The sequence below is a fragment of the Dictyostelium purpureum genome, assembly GCF_000190715.1.
Source record: "Dictyostelium purpureum unplaced genomic scaffold DICPUscaffold_363, whole genome shotgun sequence".
Classification (NCBI taxonomy): domain Eukaryota; phylum Evosea; class Eumycetozoa; order Dictyosteliales; family Dictyosteliaceae; genus Dictyostelium; species Dictyostelium purpureum.
Genome location: NW_003519699.1, coordinates 23289 through 33295, shown reverse-complemented (window position 1 = coordinate 33295; position 10007 = coordinate 23289). Strand labels below are relative to the sequence as shown.

Genomic DNA, 10007 nt, shown 5'->3' with positions numbered 1-10007 from the left:
AATACAATAATATTCACCATTTATCACCACTACACTATCCCTATTTTTGTATGAGAATAAGGGAGAAAGTACAGCTAAAATCAATTTTATTTCTTTATTTATTCAAATGATATATTGTATATAATATTTGTTTGTGTATTATTGTTATTATTTTGTGTGTGTTTTTTTTAGTGTATTTATAAATATTACTTTTATGTACAATTATTATTACTACTAAATTATAACATTAAATTCTATATCTCACTTTCTCTTAACCTCAACTCACATACCAAAAATTTATTTAATTAAAAAAAAATAAAATAAAAAAAAAAAAAGAAACTTTTTAATCATAATTTAATATGTATTAATTTGTTATTAAAAATATACTTTAAAGGTTATTTTTTAATCACATCTATTTTTAAAAAAGTAGAGAGGGGGTAATTTTTTTTTTTTGTGGTTTTTTTATTATTATTATGTATCACTTTAATTCATGTTATGTAAAATTATTTATAACATTATCACCATCATTTAAATCAATCATAAAAAAAAAATTTAATTAAATTTTTTTATTTTTATTTTTTTGTGTGTGAGTGTGTGTTTTGATATAAATGTGTGATATAAAAACAATCACTCACTATAAAAATAAATTTTATTTTTGTTATTATTATATTATTATTAATATTAGTATTATTATTTTTATAATAATTTAAAGAAGTTTTTTTTTTTTTTTTTTTTTTATTTATTTTTTTTTTGGGGGTTTTATTTGGGGGTGGTAAAATTATTTAAAACATAAAACTTTCATTCAATTTTATTTTTAATTTTTTTAATTTTATTTATTTATTTATTTATTTTAAATTGTATTATAAAAAAAAAAAAAAAAAAAAAGTTTAGATATAAAAATAATATAGATTAATTAATAAATTGTAATAATAGTTGTATTATTGTAGTTGTAGTAATAATAGTAGAGTAATGTTAAAGAAATTTATTTTTATATGATTTTGTAATGGTTATATTTAGCTTTTTTTTTTTTTTTTTCAAAACTGTTTTTTTTTGTTTTTTTCTCTTTTTTTTTTTGTTTTTTTTTTTATATATTCTTTGTTTTATTTTTGGTACACTAAAATCATAATACTAACTCTATGTATTTTTTCCTTTAGATTTATAAAACCAAATTTTTAATTTTTTTATTTATTTTTTTTAATAAAAAATAAATTATAATGTCATATTAAATCACATAAATAAATTATTATCATCAAATATTTATAACATAACTCAATAAATATATTTATAATAGTAATAATTTTTATAATAGTAGTTTAAAATGGAAGCATCAATTTTTAAAATGGAAATAGGTGAAGAAGAAATATTAATGGAAGAATCATTTATTCCTTTAAATAACACTTTAGAAAACACAGATAATAACGATAATGAATATGATGAAAATAATAATAGTGAAGACTTACTCAATAATGGCAATAATATTAATAACAACAATAATAATTACAACAGTAATAATTTTAAAACAAATAAAAATGCAGCACGCCAATCATGTTTTGTAAAAAGTAATAACCAACAAATTAATAATAGTAATTTACAACAAAGATATTCATTAAACATTATTGAACCAATATTTGAACAAGATACCAATGTATCAACACAAAACGATAAAGTAAACAATAGAAAATCATTTTTTGGTCAATTATTTACTTCTAAGAAAAAAGAAAAGAAAATACCCAGCCCAATAATATTAGATAATTATATAAATAACAATAATAATGTTAATAGTCATTTTAATAATAATATAAATAATAACTCAACATATTTATTACAAACCACAATACTTACCAATGACCAATATAATGATTCAAGCAGCAACAGTAGTGGTTTATATTCACCAAATATTTCAAGTACATATAATAGCCAAAATGCAACACCAAATATAAGTCCAGTTTCATCACCTTCGGCTGGAAAAAAGAAATTTTCAATTTTTGCAATTTTATCATTATTCTCAAAAGAAAGTAATAATAATAGTAATAACAATAATAATAATAATAATAATAATCAAAATAATAACAACATTCGAGAAAGACATAAAAATTATAAAGGAAGTAGTTTTTGGAGAAGAAAATCAATGGTACACAGTTCATCAAATTATAATTTCGAAAGAAAGAATCGTTTTAATAGATCATTGAACTCTTCAATACAATTAAATAATAGTATCAGTTGTGACCAACTTTCTTTAAAGTGTAATAGTACTAAGCATGAAAGAGTAACAAATACAAAATCGTGTGACCTCAGAAAATTAATTTATAATGACCTTTTAGAAAACTTTACCCAACAACAACAACAACAGCAACTAAATAAAACAACAAATAACTCTTCGAATACTTCACCAGAGCCATTACCAATTAACATTAAAAACGAAATTGAAATAATAAATGATGATGAGAAGGATAATGAAATCAATACAATTAATGAAGATGATGAATTAAATATAATTAATAACAATAATAATATAATAAATATTGATAATAATTTAAATAATAATAGTACAAATAATAATAGCATTGGTGAATTAAATAATAGTAGCAATAGTAATACGACTGTCAATTCTCCAACTTTATTAGAATATTATTTAAATACAAGTAGTAATACTGTAATACATTGTAATAGTAGTAATAGCAATTTAAACAATAGTGGTGATTTAATATTTAATGATATAAATAGTGATTGTAATATAAAAAAGAGTAGTAACAGTATAATATCAGGATTTCAAGATGAAAATTATGACCCAAGTTTAACACCAACCATTAGAGGCTTAAACCCCTCAACCTCTTCACCAATTCCAATAATAACATGTAATTTAAATAATCATCATCATAATCTACATCACCATGGCCATCACCATAGTCATAGTGTCGGTAGTAACAGTTTAAAGAATGAACTCAACTCTGGTACAAATACATTCAATACCCCGACAACCCCAACAGCATTGAACATTTTAAATGTAATGGGAAATAAACCAACCGCATCAGTCAGTGTAGGGGAAGAAAAGAAATATACTTGGTCACCATCAAGAGGAAAACTCTCCAGAAATAGTGGTATTTCAAAATCTGCAAGTAATAGTAGTGAAGATTTAAATAGCAGTGGTAATGATATTTTCAATTCGTTTGAACCCCATAATATTACTTTACAACACAATAAAAGTTTAAATAATATAAATCCAAGAATTGGCACTCATCACTTATGGGGTGTTTCAAAAAGTGTACCATATGGCTTAAAATCTGACTCCACAATTGATAGACCATCGCAAATAGAGCATCATCAATCCGATGGTAGTTTAAACCTTAAAAAGAAACATAGTAGTGGAGATAATAACAATAATAGTAATACCGATAGCGATAGCGATAATGATAATGATAATAATAATGATAATGACATTGATAACTATATTGCCGATAAAGAAAAGGAAAATAATATTAATAACAATATAATAAATACAACCTCAACAACTACAACAACAACTCTACCAAGTAATTTACAACAATTAAATAATCTACCAATACAAAGAACCCAATCTGTTAGTAAATGGGTAACAGCAGCACCTTCATCACCACCCCCATCACATGGATTTAACTCACCAGATGTTTCCCCAGATTGTTTATCACCAGTTAGCTCAATGATTAGAATCTATTATGTTCCATTAGGTGATGGAAATAGTGATTCTGATAATCCATTTTCAAAAATATCTGAAGAATCATCATCTCTTTCAAATTTACCACCACTTCCAACACTTCCATTCACCAATCATCGTTTTTCAATTTCATCATCAATAACTAAATGTAACCCTCAAACATTTGCAAATTATTGGACTCAAATCATTGGTACTAATACAACTGCCAAAGAAATTGTTGATAGTATCGCAAATAAAATGGACAAAGACCCACAACTATTAAAGCTTTGCTGCTCTGTTAATCCTTACGATTATTTAGAGGATGATAAACCATTAACATTAGTTCGTATTAAAAAGTTTTATTTATTAGAAGTCGCCCAAGAGGTCATTATCCATGATGAAAAGAGTAATCCATCTCTTTTAACTTATGTATCACAATCTAGTTTTGGTAGTGCATCAAACAATTTAAATGGTTCCATTAACTTTAACTCTACACAAATGGTTAGCTCAAGTTGGTCACCAAATTGTAAATTTTTATCTGTATCACCCGTATCGAAAATGAAAAAAGGTACCTACACAACTGGCCTTAGTGTTGAAATCGATTTTATTAACTCACCATCAAATGACCATGATTTCAATTTTGAATCAAATTCACCAGCAACTGATCATTTAGGTCAATACTCATCAACTCCACCAAAATCATTATCTGCCTCATTAAATTCATATAACAATATATTCTCTATCAATTCCAAATCAACATTTAGCTCTCTAGATGAAAAGATCTCGCCTCAATTAAAAGAAAGAATTAAAATTTTAGATAACTTTTTCCAACATTACTATAGAGAACTTGACCATTATTTAGTTCAGAGAAAAAAGAGATTGGAAGCATTACTCCAAGTTTTACAAGAATCCGGTATTAAAGAAACAGCTATTGCATATCAAAGATGCTGGAGGGAACATGTTCAAAAAGAATCTGCATATTTACGTTCAAAAAGATCAAAGCTAGGTTTAACTGATTTTCAAAAACTTACATGTATTGGTAAAGGTGGTTTTGGTAAAGTTTTCTTAGCTAGAAAGAAAGATTCAGGTGAAGTTGTAACATTAAAAGTAATTAAAAAGAATACCTATCATAAAGCAAATCAAATGACATCTGTAACCAAAGAAAAAGAAGTAATGATGATACCCCATTCAAACAAAGATCAATCACAATGGATTACCCGTCTTTTATATAGCTTCCATGACTCTCAATATTTATATTTGGCAATGGAATATCACTGTGGTGGAGATTTTAGAGCACTCTTAAACAACTTAATACGTCTTGAAGATGATATTGCTCCATTCTATATGGCTGAGATGATATTATCTGTCGAATCACTTCACAAATTAGGTTATATTCACAGAGATTTAAAGCCAAGTAATTTCGTTGTAGATAAATATGGTCACCTTAAGCTTATCGATTTTGGTCTCAGTAAAGAAGGTTTCATTTCTCGTAATTCAAAATATCACGACACATGGAAAAACTTAAGAGAGGATTCATCATCTCAATCATTACACTTTAATTTAAAGTTAAGAAGCAGCAACGACAGCAATTTATTGAAGCAACCATTAAATAAAAAAGTAACATTTAGCAAAGTTGGATCACCAGAATACATGGCACCAGAAATGTTAGAGGGTAAAGGATATGACATCACCTATGACTATTGGTCTTTGGGCGTAGTCTTTTTCGAAATATTACTAGGAGACACCCCATTCACAGGCGATACGCCAGAAGAAGTATTTATGAACATTTTAGATTGGAAAAATATTTTAGATTGGAAACGTATTGGTGAATTCATCTCCCCATTGGCCACTGACTTGTTAAAAAATCTATTATGTGAACCAGAGAAAAGAATTTGCCTAGATGAAATGAAAACACATCCATACTTTGTAAATATAGATTGGGATAATATTAGAACAGTTTCACCACCATTTGTACCAAATGTTCAAAATGAAATCGATACCTCATACTTTGAAGGTGCTGAAAGTATCGATGAAGACGAAGAAGAAAGTGAAGGTGATGAATTAGTTGAAGCCGCCCAAGAAGCAATGCAAACCTCCAATGTAGAAGCTGACCCAGAAGATAACAGTATTAGATTAATGCCTTTTGGTGGTTTTAATTTCCAAAGATTTCCTTCTATTGTTGAAGGTGCAAGAGCTAAAGGTTTATTAAAAAGCTTTTATGTTGAAGAAAAATGTGTTTCAAGAGTACCAAGTGTATCATCATTTAATACTCAAGCAATTGGTACAAGTGCTAATTCAAATTCTAATTCAAACTCTAATTCAAATTCAAACTCTCCAACTATAAACAGTGCCAACTCAACTAATAATAATAACAATAATAGCAATAGTAATTTATTGAATCCATCAACATCATCAAGCAATGTAACCATAGCAAACAATAGCAATTTAGTAAATAAAACCACTACCAGCACATCATCAAGTCCTTCTGTATCTTCATATACTTCAAAAATTCCATTATTACGTGTTTCTTCAAAAAGTGTAAACACAATCCAAAATCAAACATCCAACTCTTCGAAAAAATAAAATTAAATAGTTAACATTATAATAATATCAACAGTTAGAATAAAATTTAATTTTTTTATATATATTTAATTATATATATTTTAAACTTATAGTTTAATTACTAAAAAATTTTATAAAGTTTTTTTAAAATTATTACCAAATTACATATTTTGAAATTGAAGAAACTGTAAATAGAGTCAAATAGTCAATTTGTGTGATTTGAAATATAAATTTTTTTTTTTTTTTTATTTAGAGTTTGTTCACATATAAATTGTTATTTTTTTTTTTTTAATAAATTATTATACTTTTTTAAACTGTGTTCCCATTTTGTTTTATTTATTATATTATTATTAAAATATTAATATTATTATAATAAAAAGAAAAACAATAAACATACAGTGCCCGGAATATACAATATTTTCAATAGAATCAATATTTTTATTATTGTGTAAATCCTATTTTTTTATTTTATTAATTAAACGGTAAATATATATAAAAAATATTGTATTTTTTAAAATTTATATGAAATGTTTATGTTTTTATAAAATTCTTTTTGAAAAATTAAAATAATTGTTGATTATTATTAATTATTGTTGATTATTATTGAGTAATGATCCTTGTTCACTACATTATGGAAGAAAAGATTCTATTATGTCTCCTTTATCAAATCCCCCCTGTTTCTCGGATTCTTCATATTCAACTCCACATCCATGAAAACAATATTCGTTTGGTCTTTTTGATAGTTGTGTGTACCATTTATTTTCTTTAATTTTATAATAATAATGATTCAATCCACTACCAATAAGGTAGATAACAGTGTCTGCATTATTGTCAGTTCCGATGATCAAAGCGTATCCACATCTCATATTCTCGATTGGAGGGTATTCTAAATATTTGCCTTTTAATTTAGTATTGATATGTACTGTATAAAACCTTTTAAAGGTTATGATGTAGATAAAGATACCATCAAAAGCAATGCCTTCAACTCTCTCGCTGTGTTCATTGAGATTATCTAAAAAAATGGTAGTTTTATTGGTTTCAAAACTGAGGACTTCGATATTGTTAACAATGGTAACCTTTGCATCTCTATTATCGGTACCGCCAATAATAAAGAGTTGTTTATCATGGACCAATGTGAAGCAATAGCATCTCGGGTATTTCATTGTGGTAACCGATTGAAGTTGGAGGGTTTCTTTGCCAGTTACATCATTTTTGATTATATACCTATCAATTCTATCTAAAGAAACATTGGATTTGTAACCACCAACTAAATAAATTGAGTCTTGGCCATCATAAGCTGCAGATACTGATGAGCCACCACCCGATGGAATATCACCATTTTCCCAAAAATCAGAAGTAATATTGAATTTTTCATAAGAATTGAGTGAATTGTTACCCCCAAAAACGTATATATAATGTTTGATAACTATAATTGCATCTGTAACAAAAGCTCTTCTATCTTTTGTGGGTTTCATGGGCTCCCATTCGTCTCTAATTGGATAATATTTAAAACAATTATATAAATCTGATTTTTCCTCCCTACCACATAAGAAATATAAGCATTTTATTCTTGGAATTGTATTTGTATCAGACAAAATTTTTTGTGGTTGAGCTGAGAGTTTAGGTATATTTTCGAGTTTTGATTTTAATGCGGCAATTGAGATTGGTTGGTAACTATTTGTAGATGAAAATGAAGAGGAAAGGGATGTATTGAGGGATTCTGGCGGATCCAAGAAACTTGGACTTTTCCTGTATTTTTGATAACATGGGCAATCCGTTTCAGTGCTGCCACAGATGCAGTGGTATGGTTCAGACAAATTTTTAGATAAAGATTTGATTTTTTGAAAGATTTCTTGGTTAAAATGGATTTTATTTGGGTACTCTGAAAATGATGAAATTTGTTTCTTGCCATCACTTAATGAGTCGATACCCTGAATACTTTTTAATAATAAATTTGAACCATATATATCCTTTTTAATATCCAATGATTCTAATTTGGCAAATTGTTCTATGTCTTTTTTCTTTTGATCAATTTTTTTATTAAAATTGTCGTATTCAAACTTAATAATTGAGTTTGCCTCATCAATGTTTTTCTTGTCACCATGGTCCTTGATTTGAAAGAATTTGTGAACATCATTATACACCATTTGTGTTTTTAGAAGATCATTTTGCTTTGACTTTTCCCATTTCTCTTTACAATCTGTTAAACTGTCTTGCACTTCGTTGAACATTTCTGGTTCAAGTTTAAACTCCTTCTTTTTGGTTTCGACCCTTTTCTTTATATTTTCTTTGAAATCCTCTACATCTACAATGAAATGACCACTGTGTTGTTCATCAATACGTTTCTTACTGACTGGTATAGGCTCACAGAGACATAGAGAGTAAGTTTCATCTGGATGAAAATGGCACGAATTTTTCTCTTTACATAAATATTCTTCTACTACTTTATTTAAAATTTCATCTAATGAGAAACTTTTTATAATTTCAGTACATACTGGGCATTTTGGATCTAAACTATGTTTTATTGCGCTCTGAATACATTTTAAACAGACCCTATGTTTACAAGGTTTTATTTTTTGAGGTTTCTCAAAAATACCTTTACAAAGAGAACACTCAATAGCCTTCATTTATTTACTATACTATAAAATAAAAATGAATTAGTTATTATTATTATACCCAGTTATTTTTTTCTTCAATTTTATGAATTCTTAATATAAAAGTATAAAAAAAAGAGTTTGTTTGAATAAATTATAAATAAAAAAAATATAATTTTTGAAATTATAAAAAAATTATAAAATAATTTTTTAAAATTAAATTAAAAAAAAAAAAAATTAAATTAAATTAAATTAAATTAAATTAAATTAAATTAAATATTTATATTATTCCTCTGTTATTTGATGTTGGGTTCCTATTTTTAATTTAATGTTGTATATACATTTATAAAATATTTAATATGTTGTCGAATATTTTTTTTTGAATTTTTTTTTTGATTATATTTAATTAAAAAATACTAATTTATTTTGTGTCTTGAATTGTTTGATAAAAAAATTATTAAAATTGATTATACCAAACTTTGTCAAAACTTTGCGGAGCAGAATGACTTATATTTGAGTCCAGATTATTTTTGCTTAAGAATATTCTTGTATTAAACTATTTATAATTTTATTGCATATAGACCACCAACTGAAGCTACAGTTAAAGCCCGTAAATGGGAGGTTTAATCACGGGTCAGGTTGAATACAAATCGGGTAAAAAAAAAAAACTGCGAATAGATATATATAAAATTTATAAATAAATAAAAAAATAAATAAATAAATAAATAAATAAATAAATAAATAAATAAATAAATAAATAAATAAATAAATAAAATAAATTTTTTTTATAAACTATTTCATTTTTATAGATTTGAAAATTTTGTATCTAAAAATAAATTTTATTATTTTTTATTTTATAATTATTATTATTATTTATCTATAACTAAAGTAGCTCCATCTACATTTATTGCAAGGTGCTATGATCAAATTAAATAAAATAAAATTTATATGAAATGTTTTTGTAAAATTCGAAAAACTTAAAAGTTTTTATTATTTTTTATTTTTTTAATTTTTTTTAAAAATTCTTTTTTGAAAAATTTAAATTTTTTTTTTTTTTTTTTTTTTTTTTTTTTTTAAAAAGTAAAGATAATTAAAAGCAAAATTAAAATAATTGTAATGTATTCAGCAAAATTAAAGTAGCTCCATCCACATTACATAATGTTAATTTTCCAATCAAAATTATTTGGAAATTGATAAGAGTG

At 25.3% G+C, this 10007-nt stretch overlaps 2 protein-coding genes across 2 annotated transcripts; one reads left to right on the top strand and one right to left on the bottom strand.

The window, feature by feature from the left end:
* The first annotated feature begins 5519 nt into the window (after positions 1–5519).
* On the top strand, positions 5520–6334 carry DICPUDRAFT_92915 (uncharacterized protein). Its single transcript, XM_003292664.1, has one exon. It carries the CDS (start codon positions 5555–5557, stop codon positions 6230–6232), a length of 678 nt encoding a protein of 225 aa, XP_003292712.1. The 5' UTR covers positions 5520–5554; the 3' UTR covers positions 6233–6334.
* A 298-nt stretch (positions 6335–6632) lies between these two features.
* On the bottom strand, positions 6633–7445 carry DICPUDRAFT_92914 (uncharacterized protein). Its single transcript, XM_003292660.1, has one exon. It carries the CDS (start codon positions 7372–7374, stop codon positions 6841–6843), a length of 534 nt encoding a protein of 177 aa, XP_003292708.1. The 5' UTR covers positions 7375–7445; the 3' UTR covers positions 6633–6840.
* Positions 7446–10007: the final 2562 nt, after the last annotated feature.